Source organism: Merops nubicus, unplaced genomic scaffold (genome assembly GCF_000691845.1).
Source record: "Merops nubicus isolate BGI_N331 unplaced genomic scaffold, ASM69184v1 scaffold7634, whole genome shotgun sequence".
In the NCBI taxonomy this organism is placed as follows: Eukaryota; Metazoa; Chordata; class Aves; order Coraciiformes; family Meropidae; genus Merops; species Merops nubicus.
Genome location: NW_008602209.1, coordinates 44,532 through 67,374, shown reverse-complemented (window position 1 = coordinate 67,374; position 22,843 = coordinate 44,532). Strand labels below are relative to the sequence as shown.

The 22,843-nt window shown below is 39.4% G+C and overlaps 1 protein-coding gene across 1 annotated transcript; it reads left to right on the top strand.

The window, feature by feature from the left end:
• The first annotated feature begins 658 nt into the window (after positions 1-658).
• Positions 659-15,651, top strand: CENPI (centromere protein I). Its single transcript, XM_008938268.1, has 20 exons — positions 659-857; positions 1,147-1,284; positions 2,247-2,365; positions 3,366-3,473; positions 4,685-4,733; positions 5,039-5,085; positions 5,798-5,887; positions 6,922-7,056; positions 7,311-7,475; positions 7,739-7,859; positions 8,135-8,226; positions 8,538-8,655; positions 8,741-8,805; positions 9,262-9,359; positions 9,758-9,893; positions 11,914-12,038; positions 13,115-13,163; positions 13,321-13,554; positions 14,650-14,691; positions 15,520-15,651. The coding sequence occupies exons 1-20, from the start codon at positions 659-661 to the stop codon at positions 15,649-15,651; spliced, it is 2,262 nt and encodes a 753-aa protein (XP_008936516.1).
• Positions 15,652-22,843: the final 7,192 nt, after the last annotated feature.

Genomic DNA, 22,843 nt, shown 5'->3' with positions numbered 1-22,843 from the left:
TTCTTGTGCTTCATTTGGGAGTTTACCAAAATGTTATATTTTTGCAATCCTAACTGCTAGGTGGAAAGGCTGCAGAAAAATCTTATTTTTGTAAAACAGGAAAATAAGTGTTGTTATGATCCTACAAAACCTGTACGTTACCTTGCAGGAAGTCATGACCTGTTGACTGATCACACTGGTGTACACAATGCACCTATTGAAACTGATAATGCACAAAATAAATGCAGGGAAATTGTGTTTTATCTTTTTGCTCATGTTAAATTTTGTTTCAAAATACTATATGAAACTCGATCAGACATTTTTTAAATTTAAAGGAGTGTGTTAATTTTTACTTGTGATTTTTTTCTTTCCCTTTTTAATGAAAGAGAATGAAATTTTTATAAACTTGTCTGCACATCTTCAGAGTATATAGTCAGATCTGCTTGGTAGCAGATAGCTCTAAATGATTTCCCCTGAAGTTACTCTGTTACATTATGCAGCATCCCTCTAAAATCTGTTTGTCAGGAAAATACACTTTTCTTTTCTTGCAAGGAATCATCTCTCTGATGTTTTCAGCTGCTGGATGTTGATTTTATTTTCTTGCTTCTTTGTAATGAAGAATTGGAACCCGCATGACAAATGAGTAAATCTCTCCAGTCTCAGCTGGGAGCTTGAAAAGATGCAGCGAAGACGGAGTTCTAAAACCCCAAAGCAGCCTCTGCAAGTTCTCCCTAAAAATCAAACTGACCTCTCTGTGTGGCGAAAAGGAGGGATAACTGACCCTGAAAAAAGTATCCAGAATCATCAGTATTCTAATGATCAGAAAAATGACAGTGAGCAGCAGTCCCTTGAGCAAGCTTTGAGCTACTTTGAGAAAGGTAAGTTTAAAGGAAAGGTAAGGTTAAGTTTTGCTACCTAGGATTGAAAAGTTAATCACTAAATTCTTAATAACAGTAATACTAAATATCTCCCTTACCTGCTGTTTTCACTCTTTAATGCCTGAGCTTTGTAAAATTCTTTTAGTGTCTTAAGATTTTCTCCTTCCTGTTACTATGTAAAGAACCCAATGAAAAGGAATATATGTAGGGACAGCTCAGAGAAGTTTGAAATAGTTCATTTTCAGTCCAGAAGTTGTTTCATCCTTGTATTTGTTATCTTTTTTCCTAGTTCAAGACCGTGTTTCACTGAAAAAAGACAATGTTCTGCAGAAACACTTGACTACTGTGGAAAGCATTGCCCTTCAAAGAGGGTTACCCCCTGAAGGATTTGATGTTTTGCTAAACGTGGCACTCAGTGGCAAACTTGGTAAAACATTTATTTACTGTGTCTTCTCTGAATGTCTCTTTCCCCTCTGATCAAACCTGCTTGAGGTAATGTGTTTATAGTGACTGTAATTGTGAGGTACTTAAGCATAAAAATAATCTTTCTGGCACACTTCGGTGTCATTTCTGACTTTGTGCTAAAAATAACTTCAGTTCTTGTTACAGGGGAGTTATACCCAGAAAAATGTTACAGCTTGTTACAAATATTTTTGGAAAAGATTTTTTCCTTTGTTCAGAATTGCAGGCCTCTGAGAGGCTTAAAGTGTGTCCTTATTGTGTCTTCTTGTTGTGACTGTTGTAGGTCACTTTTCCCCAAGATCAAAATAATGAACAAACTGACATAGTTCTAGTGGTGGAACTAGGTAAAACGAAAACACCGTCCAAACAATCAGTTTGGTGGTGCCAGTGCAGCCCTCATGCTGCTCCTAGAAATGGTGGCCACCATTTATGCTCCTAAAGAAATATTAAATGAAAAAAAACATAAACTTTCCATTTCCTCCAGTCTAACAGAAGCACACAGGATTCTTTCCCTGTTATGCAAGTAGTTTAGTGTCTTTCTTGATTTAAAAGTACCAGAACACTTCTTATCTCCAGAATGCTAACCTGCTTGTGTTTGATTGCTTGTCAGTCATATACTCTTGCTGAAGGAATTGGTTGTTTAACAGTAGAAATTTGTGTTGCTTTTGATGGTCTTGCCAAAAGTCTAAAGGCTCTTTCAGTACTAAAATACTTGATATTCTATTTTCTTTCATTAAGCTGGACAGAAATATTTCTCATAACTTTTTGCCACATAGTTAAGTCTCTGCTAGATTCTTGTGCATTGTTACTTTAAGAAATGAAGCTCTGAATAATCTTGTCTGGAGGGAGTTTTGACCTAAGCTGCTAAAATGTACCAAAGAACCTGGTACATGAACATGGTACCATCTTATTTTGTTTGTTTTCCAGCTGATACAGTGAATACTCGTTTACTGAAGAGCCTGATTCCAGCCTCAGAAATACCAGAATCTTGTGTGGTTTCAGCTGTATCTTGGCTCTGTGTTGGCAAATGCTCAGGCAACATCCAGGTAACTTAGTAAATGTTTACAGTGGTTATTGCTTCTGCACAGGAATGATGAGAGGACAGATGATTTTCAGGAAGGAAATAATCCAGAGGTTTTCATGTACCATGTTTCTTGGATAATATATTGTCATTTAGAAAGATTGGCACAGATGCCCATTGCTGGGATGGCAGTGAAAACCCATGAATACTTTTTAAATATGAGTGGAAATTTGCACAGTTCCTGCTTGTCTTGTATCTATTAATTCCTTAGGAATGGTTTTTCCACCAACTTTTCTGTGACATATTTGAGCTATGTAAGGCATTCTCCACCAACTTCAGCAAGGTATCCCTTAGGTTTTGTGTACCTTGGCTGAGGCAACACTACATAACATTATCAAAACATTATTTTTTGTCTTCACGTAGTCTACTCAAAGGTTTACATCATAGTCGTTTAAGGAAAAGACTTTCACAGCCCTTTCACTGAAGAAATTTTTCCTAATATCCAACCTAAACATCTCGTGATGCAACTTGTGATAGGATGAGAGGGGATGGCCTCTACTAATTGAGAGAACAGACCAACCCCCACCTCACTGCAGTCTCAGGTAGTTGTAAAAAGCAGTGAGGTCTCCATTGAGCTTCCTTTTCTCCAGACTAAACAACTCCAGTTCCCTCAGCTGTTTTTCATAAGATTTGTTCTGCAGACCCTTTACCTTTTGTTGCCCTTGTTTGGACATGCTCCAGCACCTCAGTGTCTTTTTTTTGTAGTGAGGGACCCTCAGATCATATGTGAGGGTTAGCACATATTGAGGACTGAGCTGCTTTTCCCAGTGTGATACATGAGCTGGTGCTTTTGGCAGGCTTTCTTCCACAGCTGAATTATTGCTGTACTGTTCATCTATTGCTGTCTGGTTGTCCTTGAGAGTGGCATATATCCTTAATGATTGTGTCTCTTAAATTGGCTAGTGACTGGTCTGTCTTGCTTTTGCCCATCACTTAATGTAATATGGCTTCTTTCTTATCTGCAGCTGCTTTTTGTAAGATGGCTGATAACAATGTTTGACTTCATTGATCACAAGGAGAAACTTCATGCTCTGTATGGTTTCTTCTTTTCATTTTTGCAAGACGAGAAGATGGTAAGGAGAACTGAAGAATATATGGAAGTGACAAAATAAACTTAACTTAGTAGCATGCATAGTAATGCAAGAATTAGTACAGAGTAGCTGTTGAGTGGAGACCATTTTCTGATGGCTGGAATTTATTTTTCCATTTTGCATTCTAAGATTACTGAGTAATTTAGATTCAGAAACTGGGAAGTGCTGTAGGACTATTTTAGTTTCAATGCTGTGGTGGGGTTATTTAAACATGTTCCCAAGAATTTCTATTCTGCATCAGAAATGGAGTTGTCAGTGTTTTCTGTCTAAATTCCCAATGATGCTGCAGCCTTTGGGATTGCCTTTCATGTCAGACATCAGCAGGTGAAGTTGCCTGCTCCTGGGGAGAAACTGACTTAGATGCCTTGGGCTTAAAGGGGGGAAAAAAATCTTTTAGAGTAATGTTTATTTAAAGGTGAGAAACTCTAAATTATGTTCTACTTAATTGATTTGAAATTAAATGCGAACAAGTAATCAAGAGATTTCTGCTATATGGCAACTCTAAAATCCAGGTGCTGGAATATTAAAGTGTGTAGATTCAATTCATATTAAGATGATCTTGACAATTATGTTAGGCAGATAGGAAATTGTTAATATTTTTTCAGTTTAGGATATTTTGTGGTTAAGTCACTTGAAGTTCCGAAATTTCTGAGTTATGTCTTGCGAAGTTTTTGAAGGTTTTAAGTTAATACTAGCTAGAATATTTTCATAAAACTGTATTTCTTACTGTTTAAAATAGCATCTTCAGGCATGGTGGACCTGTTGGAAAGTGCACCAGAGTTGGTGTGAAACTAATTTAAGATCCTTACAAACTCAGCTATAGTTAGAAGCTCTGATAAATTGTCTTGATTCAAAGGTGCCTTTCTTTTTGAAAATGTAATTACACTTCTACTGCAGACTCATGAATTATCTGCACCATGTTCCAAAAAACCCCAATATTCAAGCTCACTGAATGGCTGTAAGGACTGCTAATAATGCTGACAGTGTTTCTAAAATTCATATATGTGACATGTAAAAAGCATAGTGCTTCCTAGGGGAGGTCAGGTGTGCCCTGGCCCCGTGGGGACGCAGTGATGCCTGAGGCAGCTAGCTGAATGGAACAATATTAGCTTGTGAAGCCTGTGTGTGGCTTTTAGTGTTAACCTAGTTAGTCTGCACCAGTGGGATAGTACATTGCTGCCTTTTCTTTGCAGTGTCCCTATGTCTGCCACCTGCTCTACCTGCTGACGAGGAAAGAAAGTGGTGAGTCCATCCAACTGGATGAGATGGAATATCATTTTGTTTCTTATTCCATCTGCTGGCACTGCCATTGCTTTTCCAATGAAGTAATACAATGACAAGCTAACATATTGCTTTTAAGGCAAGGAGTTCAGCCTGATTTGTGTAAAGCTTTCTGAACTGCAGACTTGTCTGTTAGTCTAGAATTAAGACTGATTGGTTCTGCTTGCTTTGCTGTGACTTTCTATAATAAAAGTGATACTGCATTTTTGCTTGTATGTCTGATACAGTGGTTTTTAAATCCATTATGTTCTTAATTGTATTTCCAGTCAAGCCTTTTCGGATTAGGAGACTGCTTGACCTCCAAGCAAAAATGGTAAGTTTATTTCAAATCTTGTAGGGTTTGAATTGTGTATAACTGAATAATGTAGTCTGTAAAGCTAATGCCTTAACAGGAAGGAGAAGTAGCTAGTGTTTCACGACAGGGCTAGACTCAGAGTTGTGGCTTGTAGTCTTCTGTAGCATCAGGGCCTTGTCCATCTTGCACACGTGTGCTTAAATTTCATATGTGTTTTGTGAGCACACACAACAACATGCACAAAGCTATATATTGTATGTATAGGTGTGGTAAAAAATCCCTGAAGCAAGGGGCAGCTTCATTTACTTATTAGCATCTTTAATTTTCTGTTCATCATCCTTTTTCAAGTGATAGCAAAAATGACTGAGAAATATAAGATTGTAGAGCATCATGCTTCCTTTTTTTGTAAGAAAAAAATAGCTATAATAACATGGTTTTGGAACATTTAGACAACAGAAGATTGTATTTTTCATAGTTTTCATTGTTAAATTATTTTTTTATTAGAGTTATGACTAAAAGTTCCTTTTTCAGTACCCTTTCTGTGGTGTTTTATTGACACAGTTCCTGTTCTTCCATTTTCAGTTGTTCATCTATGGTTACTTACTGACATGTAGCTTTAGAAAGCTTTTAATAATCACTGGGTTTTTTTCTTTGCTTCTAGAATATGTATTCAGTTTCTATATTAAAAACATACCCTTCATGTTTTTCCTTTTGTTGTGCTATTTGACAGGGAATGCAGTCTCATCTGCAGGCTCTACTATCACTTTACAAACTCTTTTGTCCTGAACTGGTGGCCATAACCCTTCCTGGGAAAATGAAGGTAAGAAATAAGGTTTAATCTATTTGGGATGGGTGCTTACAACAGTTTTGTATCAAGCTTTTCATTTAAGTTGTAGCACCGTTTAGCAGTGAAGACTAATTCTATTTCTTTTTTTCACTGAGTAAAATCAGATTTAGATGAGGATTCCTTGCCTTGCGTTTTGTTTCCTCTTCAGCACAATGAGATAATTTGGAATGGAATAGCCTCTACCTTTATCCTTTTGAGGATTGATTTACTCCTCCTTTTGGTGTTCTTACTTTGACCTGTTTCACGAAATGTTAAGTTCTTAGGAAACAAACTCCTGTTTGTACAAGGCATTGTCCAGATTGCTGACTTTCTCGAGTACAAATAACAATGGAAGTCAGTAAATAACTTCCCACTTGGAAAGTCTGTGTCATAGTAAAGAGGGGAAAAAAAAAAAGTGGAGGAAAAAAATGCAGTAAGCTGATTTCTCAGAGCCTCATGGTAATAGCAAAAAATGACTGCTTTTAGAGAGGCCTATGTGTATACTTAGCCCTTTGACTAAGTAGAATATGTGTAGTAGAAACTGAATATGTAACAAAATAAGTCTGAAAATGTAGTGTTCATTTTTCCAGTTTTCTTTTTAGCTGTAGTGACTATACTTATTTAATAATTTGATTATTCATTGGATTGTTCTGTTTGGTGGATGTCACTTAGGCTGAATTCAGAGCTTTCCTAGTAGCTACCATAAGCATACCTTGGTCATAGTTTATTTGAATGTATGCTTGGGGTTTACTCTATGAATTGATGATTGATCTGAGAGAGGATTATAAACCAGAAATGTTGAAGATCTCTTCTGAAGGAGGGGACAGAACTTGAAGAGAAAATAAAAGCATAACTGTTGAAACTGAGAAATGATGAGAGTTCTGTATTGTGAAAACCTAGCACCTTGGTCTGTCAGCAGAACTGAGTATATACACATCACTGCTGATGTTTGCCAGAATAGAAACTGATCTTTCTGTCACTTTGTCTTAGTTTGGCTACTTGCATAGATATCTGATTTATGCTTTCAGACTTACTTCAAGAATTCAGAGGGCCCGTGGAAAGCAGCAATGCATACAGTAAGGCAAAGAAACCAGCAAAACTCTCCAGTCTCCCAGACACTGTTTTTAGGAACAGCTCAAGCTCAACCTCAGTCACGAAAAAGGGTAGGTTGTGGGCCTGAGAGAGACCCTAGACAGTGCCAAGCAGCTGTTTCATTATCAATATAGGCAAATAATGGGAGTCAGGCTTTGTTTCAGCACGGTGGAGATTGGAGTAGCTATACAGAAACAGCATTCCTGTTACCATGAAAGCCTGGGTACCTTCTTTGCAAAGCAAGGTCTTTATGGGAACACTGGTTGCAAGTGCACTTGACTGCGTTGGAACCAGTCATTGCTCTCCATTTGTTTCTTTTCTACAGAAATGGAATACTCAGCTGATGATACCTGCAAGGAGAACAAACAAAAATAATTTTGAAGAGGACAGGGAAAAGACCCATGTTGATTTGTGCAGTGCAAATGAATCTGTTCCAGTGGAGCAGCTACAGACCTTTTCTCAGCTCCTACAAAATATTCACCATCTAGAGGTGAGTTTCAGTAATGTCTTTGTAAGCTCATTGAATGTTTTGAGCAATCATAGGATATTCCTCTGTGCCCCGTTTATATGTGAATGGTGTGTGGGCTACCTAGTTGTAATAGTACATCTAGTCCTACCTGAGGGTGGTCAATGAGTCTTGAAGATGGTCTTGTTGCCAGTAGAAGGATTGGACAAGTCTTATACAATGAAATTCTTTGGCAGTTTGCTGATATGAATACTGAATAACTTGTTTGTTCTTGATTTCTCTTGCAGTTTCCTTCCCAAATGGGTTCAGTCCTAACAAGCCCTTTATTGCTTCACTACATCAATTGCATCAAAGATGAACCTATTTGCCTGAGACTCTACTATTGGATGGGCCACACTCTTCAGGAAGGTAGGAACTTAATATTACTTTGCATGGTAGGGCAATAAAGGATGTCCAAGGCTTTTTGTCTTTCAATAATAATACTTTGCTGTTCAGATTTATGGTGATAATCACAAAGTGTTAAAAAAACAAAAAACAAGCAAACAAACAAAAAAACCACAAAAAAAAAAAAAAAAAAAAAACCAAAAAAAACCCCAACCCTACTGAAGAACTTAATTTTGTTTCTGTGATTATGAGCACAGCAAGAGTAAGCACATTCAAATACAGTATTCTCTCCCATTTAGAATGCACCTGGTGTGTGGCTGATAATAACCAATATGAAGAAGAATTCAAAGACTTCTTGGAAACTGTCTACAAGACAGAATGTTTCTTGCAGGTAAGTGCCTGTTTTGTGGAAACAGTTTCATAAAGTCTTCCCTTAAAGTACTTTTGGGACTTACCCTTTTCTTGTAGTATCTCTGAGAAGTGACATTGTCTCAGGTAATAAAAATATATATTCCTGTAACAAGTCACTGTTCTGGAGATGGCCTCATGTTGAGAATGATAATTTAAATGTTGTGGTGAATTTGTATGGCAGGAGGGAGGTGTAAGCCTTTTTTTTTTTTTTGTTTTCTCCAAGGTGAAGTGAGAATGGCAAGGTGCAGGTGTATGAGATGAGTTTTTGAATGTTCATCTTTTGCTTTGTAGGAGGGATTTACATCATGTGAAGAATTCCTGTATAAGAGCCTTCCTCTCTGGGATGGTGTCTGTTGCCGATCACAAATCCTCAGGCTTCTGAGTTGGATACCCCTCAGCAACTTTTCTGGTGCGTATTGCAGATCCTTTGGGTGAGGCTGGACAGTGGCTGATCTAGAATTTGTGCAGGTATACTGATTTCTCATTTGTTACAGAAATGAAGGTGCATCTCTATGATCCCCTGGCACAGCTATTTTTCACATCATCCCTATACTTCAAGGTAAATGAATCATCACAGTGGCTGTTTACTTTTAGTTGATATTGTCTGCATTTGTCAGGTGTAGCAGCCTCAGGGATTGTATAAAGGACTTGGTGTAGTCTGTGCACAAATGAAGGTAAAATACATAATTATAACATAACTTTGGGAATTTGAGTGCCTTTAAGATAGTCTTTTTAGACTGGAATTAAACTGGGGCAGTGGAAATAAAACAAACTGATAGTACACAACACAATTTGTTTTATTGCAGTTTTAACTCAGCTTTTCCTGGAGAATGTGAGTTTCAAATACTATGTAATATGTACATTCAATGCAAGGGAGCATGCAGTTATCTCACTGCTCTTTGTGGTCTTGAGAAACATTTTATATCTATCTTTGTATATTTCTCATGGAATTTTTACATAGTATTATTTGATTATGTAAATTGTCATCAATCTGTCTTCTTTTTGCCTCCTTCAGTGCAGTGTTCTTGAGAGCCTGAAAGAGCTGTTGCAGAACTGGTTAAATTGGAATGTGATTCATATGGATCCAGAGTCTGACTCTCAAGACCATCCTTTGTAAGTTTATCTGGAATAAATGCAATACAGTGTTCTGTGCATTGTCCAATAGTGTATTTAAATATATACTCTAGCCCTGTTACTTAGCATAAAGACTGACTAGAAGGTCATAATGTCAAAATGTTTCTGCTCTATTATAAGCTACCTTAATCCTGTTACCTTTCTTTAAAACTATTTCTGTTCACACTGTAAATGTTAAAAGGATTTTGACTTCTGGACATCAACAGCTGGGTCTTGTTTGCGATAACATTCGTAACAATATGTTACAGGGTGTATTGACAGACAAATGTGTGTTGTTGAATGCTTGGTGAGGCAGAAAGATAAACTATAGTTTATCACTTCTTTTTTGCTGTGTGCACAGAGGTGTATATACTGATGTTGTGTTGTCGTTGCTGCAGGAATACCACCTTCTCTGGAGTAGTGAATGTGGTGGCTGATCTGATCCGCTTTGTGGGAAGGATCTCTACTGTTGCACTGCGTTTGGAAAAGAATTCTACTTTCTTGCTGCACTTCATCCTGAATTTCTATGAGACTGTATGTATCCCATTCATTTTGGTTTTTAAAATCCCAATACTCTAAGGCTGTTTGCATTTTTTAAGCTAGGGCATGAGAACACCTTCCTCGTTGTAGTTTTCAGAAATTTTTGATGAAAGAATGTTCCAAATACTTGGTCAATCTACAGTTGATAGCTGGTGCTGTTCTATTCATAGGCAGAGCTAAGTATGGTGCTAGAAAGTGGTTGCTCTTAAGTCAGAGGCAAAGTGTGGAAGGGCAAGTAGCAATATAGCATAACTTGCTTTTTTTAATGCTAATTTTTTAGAAAAAAAACAGACAAGAACAATGTGCTGTTCTATTTCAAACAACATAGCCTGATTTTTTTTTTTTTTCCCCCTTAAATGTTTGCTGGAAAAAAAATTAATTTCTCCCAGTTTGTCCTGTAGATGAACTAAGGAGCATCAAATATGGTTAAGCCTATTCTTTGGCTTCTTTAGGTCCTCTCTGTAGATGTGCTTACTGCCATGTGAACTCCAGCTATGCTGTTGTTGCTCCTACAATTTGGATAAAATTTTGAAGAGATTAAAAAACTGTAATTGTTAGGGGATCCAATTTTAACCAAAACGTCTATTAAAAACACACAAACTAATGGGCAACCACATTTGCATAGAGGCTGCATGTAAAATAAGTAAATGCTCATTTTATGGGATCTTCTGCTGACCACTTGCCAGATATAGAGTGTTATCATTAATGGGCACACCAGCAGCCAAACTCCTCCCTCCAGTACCACATCACACACCAGAGACCCAAGGTGCCAGACAGAGAGAGGAACAAGTCAGTGCACTCACCCACTGCAGTGGATGTGAAGGGAGTGAGCTGAATCAGGAATCATGCCGTGGGAGATGGAATCAGCCAGGCAGTAAGTCCAGTTATATAGTAGTTCCCAAAGAGAGACTCATGATCTTGCCCCACCATCCTGGGAACTCCACTTGCTATAAAGAGTCAGGGAGCCCTTTCAGTAACCAGTCCCCACACAGCACACCCACTGTGTACACAAGTCTCTCCAACCCCACTGCAAGCAGAGTCAGCTCTTCCAGAGAGGGCTTCTTGTCCAACCTCCAGGTTAATGTGGAAGGTGGGGGCACCTGATGGTGATCTCCTAATCACTCCACCCAAGGCTGGCCAGACCCTGGGTGAAAACCAATCAGGAGGGTCTTTCTTGCCTGGTTGTGTGATGGTAGACTGTCACAGCTTAATTGTTGGTGGTCTGAGCTGTGGTAACTAGATATACACATTTTTAAAACACTCTTCTTCTGAGAATGATGCATACCTTCCTGAAGAGCAACCCAGGAGCAATACCTTGGGATTAGTCACTGTGACTAAGTGACAGAGGACAGTAATGTGTTAAATTCCAGCAGTATTGCTTTCAGTTATTTATTAATCTTATACTGTCATTATAGCTGAAAATCTTGTTAAATCTGTGGAAATTTTAGACTGTCTTTTTCATTTGAAACTCAACCTTAAATTCTATACTTGAGTCTGATAATAAACCCATACTTTGAGGCCATATTGCCTTCTCTTAGAGCAAAGCTTTATTCATGCAATCCCAGCACGGTCAAATAGAAAGATTTAATACCCCAACTGGAAGAGGTGTGTGGTCTGTTTGGCTTGCTGGTATCAGCAAACCAGGCTAGGAATAAGATCAGGTCTAGTGCCATTCCAGCTTACATGTATTGGAATGATCTAAAAGATCAGAAAAAAATGTTAGCTGCTTTTTTACAGGGATCTGTGTAGATGTGACTTGGGTGTTAAGCATACTATGTGTTTTGGCATGGTTAAATGGTTGAAACAGAGGCTGAGATGTGACCTGATAAATATGTTTCATACTGAGAAGGAAACAAATGGAATTGTTTCACATGGGCTTTTGCCCTTAGATGAAGTTGATAGAGCTGCCTGGAATGCAGTGTCATGCTCTCTTTTGCTCTTAGAGAAAATTATTACTGCTGTTACCCTTGTTAATGGCAGGAATAACCTGCCTGGATTTGCTTCATTCCTGCAGGTGTGTGACATGTATCTGAGGTACAATCTGCCTTTGCTGATAATGCCTCCTGCTGGAGTTTTCTACCCTGCGCTTCTCAGCATGGATTCTGTCAACTTGAATCAGCTCTGCTACATTATGTACAGGTACTGCAAATGGTGTGGCCTGTGGGAACTCCTTGTCTTCTCTCTCACTCTTTTGGAAATGAAATTATGTTGGTGTAAAATCTGTCTACCTTTTCTTACCATGCAAGGCAAAGGTGAAAGTTCCAGCTGTGCGCAGCTTTCACGATACAGGATTTTATAGCTCTAGTTCCTACTCTTTGTTTCAGTCTGTTATCCAGAATTGCAGGATTCTGACCTCTTTCCTATCATTATTTCCATATCTTTGATATTTGAAGGAAGCAGTTCCTATATTGCTTTAAGGGAATTTTAAACCAGCAAGTTGGAATTGCCACTAGTTAGTGATGTAGCTTCACTCCTGTGCTTTGACCCCTAGACTTGATCTTTTTCTTACATATTCTGTAATGTGCAGAGTAGGAAGTACTTCTGCCACCTCCAAACTCTGTGAGAATTTGGGACTGCCTCGTGCTGCCTGCAGGTTGGAAGACAGCACTTTTTAGCTCTCTGCAGGATCCACCAACATGGCTGCTGTTCTTGGCCTTGTTAGTTCCAATGGCTGCATCTGAGAGAGAGTGGCCAATTGCCGACAGCTGGCGCAGGGCTCTCCATGTGGCTTGTTCTCTAAGGAATCTGCAGGGTAATTAATGTGACAGGATGGTCTCTGGGAAATAAGAGGAGCTAGTGCTTATTATATAGAACTGTCAAGTTGCATTACTTCCAGTGGCTTCTGCTTCTCTGCTTAGTAAATGAAAGTCTCCCTTAAAAATACACTCCGTATTTCTGCTGAATTTAAGGCTGTATGTCAGTTCTTGTGTCTTGCCTTTATGAAGGTGACTGCCCTGGCAAAGTGATCATGTCTTAATAACTTAAGAGATTAATATTATTGGTTGTCTCCCTACTCTGCCTGGAAAGGGTGGATCTATGCCAAGTGATAAAGTCCCTTTGAATTCTTTTTCATGTCTCTTCTTTTTTACCAGTATAGCTTGATGATATCTCTTGTGGAGGAAGTAAGCTTTCTTAATTTACCCCTTTGGCTTTTTCAACACGGGTACGTTATAAAAATTTACAGGCCTTTAACCTTTTTTTTTTTTTTTTTTCAGATATCGAGCCAACATGGTGGCTGCAAAAGAAAATGAACTGACTAAAAAGGTATTGTGGATAAATCTTCTCTGTGCTGGAACAGTCCTTAGCAAGGAGTTGGGTTGAATGGAGGGGAGATGTTCTGATGGCATTCTTTTAAGGACTGGAGGGGAGCACACAACTGCTTTGAGGGTGCCATTTACTGATTTATTTTCTTCTCTCTCAGAAAATACTGCAATTCAAGTTCAGTAGCCAGACGTACCAAGAGTACAATCAGTACATAATAGCTATGGTAGGTTGTCTGTGGACATCCAGTGCCTTCCAGAAGGATATTCACCCTCAAGGTCTTTGTATGGATGATGAACTGCTGAAGAAAACCACAGTGCAGGACTTCAAAACCAGCTTTAACATTGTCTACCACCCAGCCATGATGGGCTATGCTGTCCGTTTCTTGCAGCAGGTAATGGTGTAGGCCAACAATGTATCCTTTGGCAGCATCACATGTTCTTGTCTGTGGGGGTGTCTCTCCATATACTGGCTGACTCAGAGTCACCAGAGCTTTCAGAAGCTGGTATGGCATTCTGTGCTTGTCCAGTCAGTGGCACAGTTTGAATACTCATCATTGGTATGATATGAAAGCATGAATGTAATAGTTTTAGGTGTGAAACTGTGCTTATGATAATTTTGAGGGATAGAGCTAAAATAGCTAAATAATGAAATAAATTACCAGTTCACTAAAAGCTTCCCAGTAGTGTGTCATGCCCCACAAAATATGGAGCGTGACTTAAACATTTGAATTCCAGGAAGACAAGAAATACATAGTTAAATTACATACAGGTATGCACAGTGGAACTTTTTAGCAGTGCTTTCTGGCTCTTGCAGTGGCTTTTGAGATTGGCTTATTAAAAAAAAAATGCAAGTAGCTACTTCAAGTAGGGAAGTAAGGTGCCATCCTGTATTGTCTGATAGGAGTTCTGCTAGTAGTGCTGAATTCTGGGTGCTATCATGTTCAGTGCAGCTACTTAATAGCAGAACGGCTTGCCCAAGTTGTTACTGTTCCAAGATTTGCATGCTGCTCTGAAAAATCAGGTTATTTTTGTGATAGCAGCCATCACAGATGTCTTAACACAGGAAAAAATAATTAGCTGCAGTGCCATCTTCTGAGGGCACTGCTCTGCAGCACCCTTGGAGAACACAAGCAGTAATCTAAATGTCATTAGGTTCTCTCCTCTTGCTCTTTCTCATTGTTCGGAATTACCTACCTAATGATTTGAAGGGGTAGCTTTTACACTGTAGAGGGACAGTGGTTAAAGATACCTATATATCCCTGTTGCTATCCAGTAATGCTGCAGCATGGGGCAAGACAGTCTCCATGTTTCCTTGGCACTTGTGGACACGGTATGATGCTGGAAGCCCATTCCGGAGCATAATTAGAAATTCAGAGACTTTTACTGCACACCGGCAATTCCTGATTTAGGAGGGAACTAAACAGACACCCAGGAGCTATGGACATACTTTATATCTGACTTGATACTGTTTATTTCCTTTCCTTAAGGCTTGCCCAGATGATACCACCTTGAACTTCAGTTTAATTAAGGTAAGATTTTTTGGTTTAGTGAAGTGAATACAGACAATTTTCAGTAGCTATGTAGAAGAGGATGAGGTGATAATCTTTGTGAATTCCACAAATGCACTATGGAAGTTTTAAAAGAGGAAAATTCCAGCTGTAGACTTTTGTTCAGTCTCTTACCAAGGCCAAACATAAGGACATCAACATCTGAAAACTTGCATATCTAGCCATCTGTGGGTCATGGTCTGAGATTTGTATACAAATTTCCTCTATAAGTCAGTGCAGTATCAGGACAAAGGTGTTTACTGTTCTCTACAGGCTCCAGGAAAAGTTATGGTTTTGGTGTATTTGAAGTAGAGCTTCTGTTCTCAATGAACTTAACTGGATGGATGTGTAGCTTTGTTATAGCTTTGAACAGGGATCCTCCATGGACCAAGTACAGTGGCAGTACTTTACTGTATCCTTTACTGTATAATGTTGTACTTGAAACCTGATCTGGAGGAATCCCCATTAGTGATGGAAACAAGGCTTCAATATCCACGTTCATTTGGTTACTGACATCTTCACTATTGATTCCATAGAGTTTGCTCTTTTAAGAACTGGGAATTTTATAAACATCTTTGGTATTGAAAAAACCCTATGTTTTGTCATGTTCAAGCTAAGAATGTGTAATACATAAGTGAAAAGTTTGGGCATTTAGGAACAAGATGTGACCCTGTATTTCTGTGGGTATTTGCAGACTAGGGCAGATGTTGTCAAACTGTAGAAGTTAATATTTGTAGACCTTTTCATATTTGCCTGAGAAAGAGGCAGTGGTATGTCCTGCACAAGTGACTGTTCTTTCTGATGTTATAGGGAAGGAAGTGGAACTGGTATCTGGAATATCTCTACGCACAAGGTTTAAAGGGCCTGAAGCTCTTCACTGAAAGCAGCATCAATCGAGTTTCCCAGGGCCCTCTCAATAAAGGGAAGAATGTGCAAGTGTGACTCTAGGACTCACTGAAGCCATTTTATCATCTGGAGCAGGAAAGCAGTAGACTGTCACTAATTCTTCCTCAGAGGAAAGAAACAGCAATTGCCCTTGTCTGCATTTTTGTATAGACATTTATTTTGGGGAAGCGAAGACACAGAAGGAATGCTTAGGCTGGCTTGGTTCACTAAAACAGCCTCCTCTTGCCTGCTTGGTTCACTAAAACAACCTCCTCTTGGCTGCTGAACTCTGATCTGAAGCTGCTGAGCATATGTTACATATCACCCACAATTTCATCCTCATTTTTATCTGTTGGGAGTGTCTGCTTTGATTGAGGGGGAAAAAAAAAAAAAAAAAACCAAAAAAAACCCCAACCAAACCCACATTTTCCATCTCAAAACTGTGCTGAGCAGCACTTCCTCATGTGTAAGCAGTGCTGGTCACCGGCCTGCCCTGCTTTCCTTGGCAGTGGGGATGAGAAGCAGTTTAGTCAGCCTTGCAGGGATACTGTTGAAGTACTGGGCTGGAGCACTGCGAGTTCCTCAAGTCCCTGTTGTACTGTGTATGTACTACCTTATAAAAGCTTCTAAAAAACTGACCTTTCTGAACTTCATTTTCATTATGAGTATTCCAAATGAAACTTTTCACTAACATTTCTTACGATGTTCTTCTAATGCAGCTGGAAAACTTGGTGCTCACTTGATGGTTTATTGGTGAACTGAGCACTTGAAGAACATTGCCACCAGCTCACTACTTTCTGTAGACAAGTGCAAATGTAGCTTAACTTTTTGTGTTTTTAGTTCTGTACAGGTTGTATATTATACATGTACATATATGTAATTTATACTATGTGAAATGTTGCCAACATGCCATTTTTAAGGAACTCTGACGCAAAACTTCTCTTTTCCTGTCATTTTGTTTCAACACAGAGTAGAAGCTGTGAGCAGCTGAACTCAGGTCTCCAAAATTTGAGTGGACTTATTTTCACTGCTGTAAAACTTGGTTGTAACCACTTAAAAGATGGGTCAGGGTGTAATAAATCTTGCATTGTGAATCTGCACTTTGATCTAGTAAAGGAATCAGTCTTGAGAGTGACTCCAGAGCCACTAAGGATCCTATTCTTCATCCTCTAAAAATCAACCTGGCTCTAGGCTGAGTACGATACTTGTCTCAAATTATCTAGTATCATATGTTTATATGTGGGTATATATGTTCTCTCCAGAGAATAAGAAAATATTTCACTGAAGACTTTGAAAGAGAGAGACTTGCAGAGATATCTCTTTAAAGTATTGCAGTTTCTCATCTGGCTGTCTTATTCCAGCTAGTGTAAGTGCTGCTTGATAATTTTTGTCAAGAGAAATAGATCTTCAAAAATCCTGATTATATTTTTTCAGCAAGGGAAACTCTACAAATTACGTATTCCTCCAAGATGACATGTTTCAAGATGTGACCCTAACGTATAACCAGTTATCTCCTTTAAAGGCTGGTACTGTTGTCTTGGACCAGTTCAGCTTGTTGGCTGAGGAACATCCCAACACCACTGTCAGGCAACCCCTATCATAGTGTTACCTGCTTGCTTGTTTGTTGAATCCTTAAAGGTTTCAACTAAGGACCTAAGAAGGAAACATCTGTAGATCCATAGTTGGTTTTATAATTGTTCTATCAAGCTACTTTCATAAAAGTATTGGAAATACTAGCACTTATTTCCTTAAGGACAGCTTGATCCTTAGCTTTCATCCTTACACCTTACAATTGTCTTCAGATGTTGATCACGTTTGTACTTCCATTTGCTGCATTGGGATTCTGTATACAAATAGGGCTGGAGGGATTTACAGCACTAGGAAAATGAGGTGAAGACCTAGACCCAGTTACAGATCTGTGTATGGCAGGCAGGGCCTTCTGCAGGGCAAGTAGCAAATACAGAACATCTCAAAGAAGCATTTAGTTACAGCTAGGAAGAGAGACTTCATGTTACCTGGATGCTGTCTGGAGTTTACATGGAAGGAGGAGCGAGTGCTGGAACGTGCTGCCAGAGGCTTTATTTCAGTTGTGAAAGGCACCTAGATTATTAAGAGCACGTGTGATGTATGTAAATGTATGTAAAGAGGCTTATAGCAGAATCCTTTAGGATGTACTGAATGTTGTGTAGTTATTGGTCCATGAGAGCAGTTTTCCCTTGAGGTTAGTGTTTGGCTGAGAAAACAGAATCATGATGGTTCTTACAGCATCACAGGTCTCTTATTACACCTTTTGTTAAAATCTTTAAACAAATTGTGTACAATTCTGTCTTCAGGTGCTGGATGCTTAGAGGTGCAGAAATAAAGTAACACAGCAGATAATGTTTCCTTAATGTTAGCTGCTTTGGTTCAAGATGGCATTTAAAAATCCTTTGCAGGCAGCAATGAGGTACCTAGTATTACTGGGCACTTGAGATGACCATTACCCTCTTTGTATACCTTAGAAGTTCTTGTCTTTCACATCTGGACTTTTTTTTAATCTTTTTTTTTTTTTCCTCTAAATACCTGACTTAGTAGACTAACATTCCACTTGAATAGAAGAATAGTCTTTTTAGGGAGGCATGTGCTGCTGTACATACTCCTTTTCTATTTCCTCCTGCCCTTTCCACCACGTGGTAAATTTTGTAGACCATTTTCTATTGTGAGCATATGCTTACAGACTTGGCTGACCACAGCATCTGCTCTGAGGTCTGAAATGGAAACAGCTGAGACCCATCCATTTCCTAGTAAGTGACAAATCAGTGATTTGCCTCTAGTGCCTGTTTCTGCCCATGGTGGGGTGCTGCCTGTATGTGTTCTTCATGAAAACAGCAGAAACAACTGGTTTGTACTATTTGATAGGAACACTGCAGGATGAAAAGTTCATTCAAGGCTAATGTTCGTGTTGTCAGCTGGTGCCCCAGAATATTTAAGTTCAGGTCAGGCCTGCAACTTCCCCCTGAGGGGATTATAATCAACATGCTTCACTAGAAAGGAAGTGCATATTTTCATGCTAGCTGGATCTATTTTCAAGTGTGGTTTTTTGTTGGTTTGTATTCTGTTTGGTGGTGTTTTTTTTTGTTTGGTTTGTTTGTTTTTTCCCTTTCTAGAGGATGCTGTTCCAGGTCCAAATTTTTAGTGTCAGTTGATCTTGGGGAATACTGGTCTGTGTCCCATCTCCTCATAAGTAAAAGTTATTTTACATGCTCCAATTCCTGTCTGGCCTGCTGCCTTGGGAGTCTTCTATGTGCTTTTGATTCAGGGGTTTTATAGTATTACAAGCAGGCCACAGCAGTGGTCGTTTCAGCTCAAAGACAAGCTGCAAAATATCTACTAGCCTGTTTGGATGTTTCTAAAAGGTGAGGCACTTCCATTTAGAAAAATCTCTGAGTATTAGGCAGAATTTCAAAGTACAGGGCCAGGGTAAGCAGGCATAGCTCCACTAATTTCCTATGGATCTGTGTTGAGTTGTAGGAGCTGAATGTCTGGTCCACAGCTGACAGAACCAAAACCATTAAAAATGGTCAAGACACATTGGCCTGAGCATTATGCATCTGCAAATGCAAACGGCTCAGCTTAGAGTTAAGCTGAATTCTTTTTCTGAAGCCATGTTTGCTTTGTATTTCTGTTAATCATGATTCTATGTTGTGAGGGGGGGACTCATCTGTACATTTTTATGCATCAGGCAGTGTTGCTTTTTCAGAGAGAGCTTGCTTTGAAAGAGTTAATAATTTCAACCTGTTTTCAGCTGGAATGGTTCCTCTGTGTCCCTATTTTCTATACTCTTGTTGGCCTACTTCCCTCTGCTTGCATTTTGCATTCCTAATGCCATGAATAAATCGCAACCCAAGGATTTAGAAGGTGGTACAGCTGTAGCCACTCAGAAAATTGAACCTCTGAGGCTTGTACTGCAGTTCTAACAACTGCCAGTATGTGTGCTCCTTAACTCTTCTAATAACATTTAACTGGTATCAAAATAAAATTAACTTTGCTTTTTTTATACAATGTTTAACTTTTTTGTGTCTTTACCCAGCATCTCCTCACTTGGTTCCCTTTGTCTTTTAGTTAACACTCACTTATAAGCCCTTTAGGGCAGGACAGTTACTGCCTGGCTGTTGTGAGGAAATGGCTTATCACAAATCTTAGCACAGAGGAGAAAAGAGAGACTGAGATATCTGACCTGGCTAAGGGTTCATCTTTACAGAAACATAACAGTGAAACTTCTGTCTGGCTTTGGTCCTAGATCATCTGATAAGATCTTGAAAAAACAGTCTCCAAATATTTTCTTCCAGGCAAGATGATTTATGCTGTGCTGGTGACTTTCCCTCTCTATAGTTCTGCTTTTTGGAATAAAAGTAATGATTTAGGTCTGATGATGGTTTGAGTTCACAAAACTTTGCTTTCAACTAACAAGGCTTTTTGTGACCTTCTTTGTGACATTATGATGACGTGGTTTTTGGCACAGGATTCCTGAGATCTGTTTCTAGCTGTTAGACCTGCCTGAGTAACTCCCAAGTAATTATAGTTGGCACAGGAGGTATGGAAGTACCCAAGTAATGTTTGGTAAAGTGCATATCTGGTGATGCTGCTTCATTTCTGTGCTTCTTGGTTTCCTGTCTTGTAGAAGTAAAATATCTTCACAGAAGAAGGTAAGATTTTTTTAAAATACATTAATTATTCTGGCATCTAATTCCCATTTTCAGGCTTGCTACAGTCTCACACAAATGTAGAAACTGAACAGTTGGTCTTCAAAAAAAGCTGTAGGTACCTTACATAGGCTCTTAATACTATTTTAACCTTGACAGAATTTATAAATCCTTAGGCTCAGATATGTTCCCATTTTGCAGCTTAATGAGTGAACATGCATCAGACAAACTTTGATACCTGCCAGACATGTGACACTAAATGGGCTGCTCCAGTACAGGCTAGGTTATGGGATATTAAGTCACTGAAACTTGACTGAGCTCCTGAGCCTCAGGCACTGGGTTTAGGTGCAAATTGCAACATACTCTTGAAAATTTTATTCTGTCTAAATCATTTGGCCTCTTCTTTTGAAGAATTCCATTATAAGCTTTGTTTATATGTGTATTTTTACATGCAGCTGTATCCCCATGCAGTTTGACTTGCTCTTCTCCAGTATCTGTAGTGCCTGTGATATGGAGTAAGAATAATGAAAGACAGAAAATAATGATTAGTTATACATATTAAGAATTTTAAAATGTAGACTGTTTGCTAAAAAGGAGTTCTGCTTCTCAGCAAGGGCTTGCATAAGAACTCTGCTTGTGGGTTTTATTATTAGACAAGAAATGGCAGGGAAAAAAGGAAACTAAAGGTTTTACTATCATGATCAGCAGAAAAACTGCTCTCTTTAGAATATTAGACGAGACATAGTGGAAAAAGGGGAACTGAAACATATTCAGACTGTAAAATACTGCAAACTTGCAAGACCATCACATTTTGAGAAAGGGGTGAAAAGTACATTGTGAAGAAGACCTACGGCCTTCCTCCCAGAGACCATCGCCCACAATAGGAAGACCCCTGCCCACAATGTCTGGAGAGGATCTGCGCAAGCGCGAAGGACCGATAAACTAATTAGCATACATTAACATACGAAGCGGGAGTAGGCGGGGTTAGGTAATGAATATGTAATGGCGTCACATGAATATGTATTGTTTTGCTGTGTAAATATGGGATGGATTACTTCCTCAGGTATGCACGTTTGTGGTGGAGCGATCCCCCGTGCATCTGCGCGCAATAAACATACCTACTGTATAACTTTCAGGTTATAGAGTCTGTTTCTGTATGTCACCTGTAAGTCTTAATTGTCATTTCTGCAGGGAGAGGCTGTGCCCTACAGATTTTCTTCCAACCCTCTCTCTGGAGTCTGCAGGACTGTAGCACTCCCAGCGTGGTTTGTGGTACGTGGCTCACTAAGGAGCTCCCTTTCCTCTTGGGGCAGCTCTGTTCTGTGGTGAAGGGAATCTTCGCGGCTCCCCTGTGGTTGCTTCCCTGCCCCTCGAGTACGTAAGGAGGGGGATGGGAAGCACATTGTAGATGTGTTGACAGTTTGAAGACAAAATGGCTCCTGAAAACCGCCTATCTGCCTTCCCCCTTCTTTCCTGCATGTTTTTGCTTTCTTTTCTACTACTTTCTCTTTTCTTTCTCCACCTCTCCCTCAAATTCTTTTCCACTCTTTTGAGACCAGCCCCTCGTTCACTTGGTGCTCACTGCTGTGGAAAGATTTTCTCTGCTCTGTAGCCCTCATTTCTCATTCAGGGGGACTGTTTCAACCTCTGTGCAGAAACAAATGAAAAGGGGGATTCATTCTGTTTCTGAGTGCATGTCAGCTGTCTGCTTCTCTCAGTTCTCTACCCCTTCTTTCTCTTTCACCCCAGGTGCCATGCTTATAGAAAGTAGCCTGCCGTTTTCCTAAACATTTTTTAGCAGAGTAGAATCTGTAGTTGCAAGATTTTTGTGCTTCTTGATGCTCGCAAAGGAGGTGCAGTTATTTATTTGACATCAGTTATTAAAACAAAAAATGGAACAGGATGGTATGATATCTGGATAACTATTCTTAGATTCTTCTCAAGCTGAATTTAGGGCCCCTAATTCTAGTTTATTTCCTTCATTGAAAAGAGGCTTTTAATGCTCTACTCACAAGCATGCTTGCCTATATAGTGCACTGGAGCTGACGGGCAGGTCTGTCCCTTTGTGTGAGATCTGTTCCTTCTGGCTTTCCCTTCGGAGGCAGGCGAGCAGCGTAACCACTGAGATCAGTGACCCTGCATCACAACTGAGTTAGTGTTGTTTTGATATGGGCAGCTCCGTGAGAACTCAGTCTTATCTCTAGCTTCACTTAAGAGGAGACCTAGATGAGGGAGCCCTCTGTGTCAGGAAAATAGGGATTCATAAGCTTTTGGGGAGAAATAGGATTTCTTCAAGCCTTTCACCAAACACTTCTTCAGCTGCTGGGTCCACAAGGACACTGTCAGTGTAGGGCTCTAAGGAAAGTGCCTTTTTTCTTTTTTCCTCTTTTGCTGTAGTCTCTTTTTAGCAAGGATGTGCTTTCATATATATTCTCAGTTAATGTTTACTCTGTGCTCTGGTTTAGGTGTTTGGAGGCTGTTAGGATATCCATGACTGTCACAGTTTAGGGCCAGGGCCACTTCCAGATCTGTAACACATGCTCTCTGTTAACCCCCCTTCTCCCTCC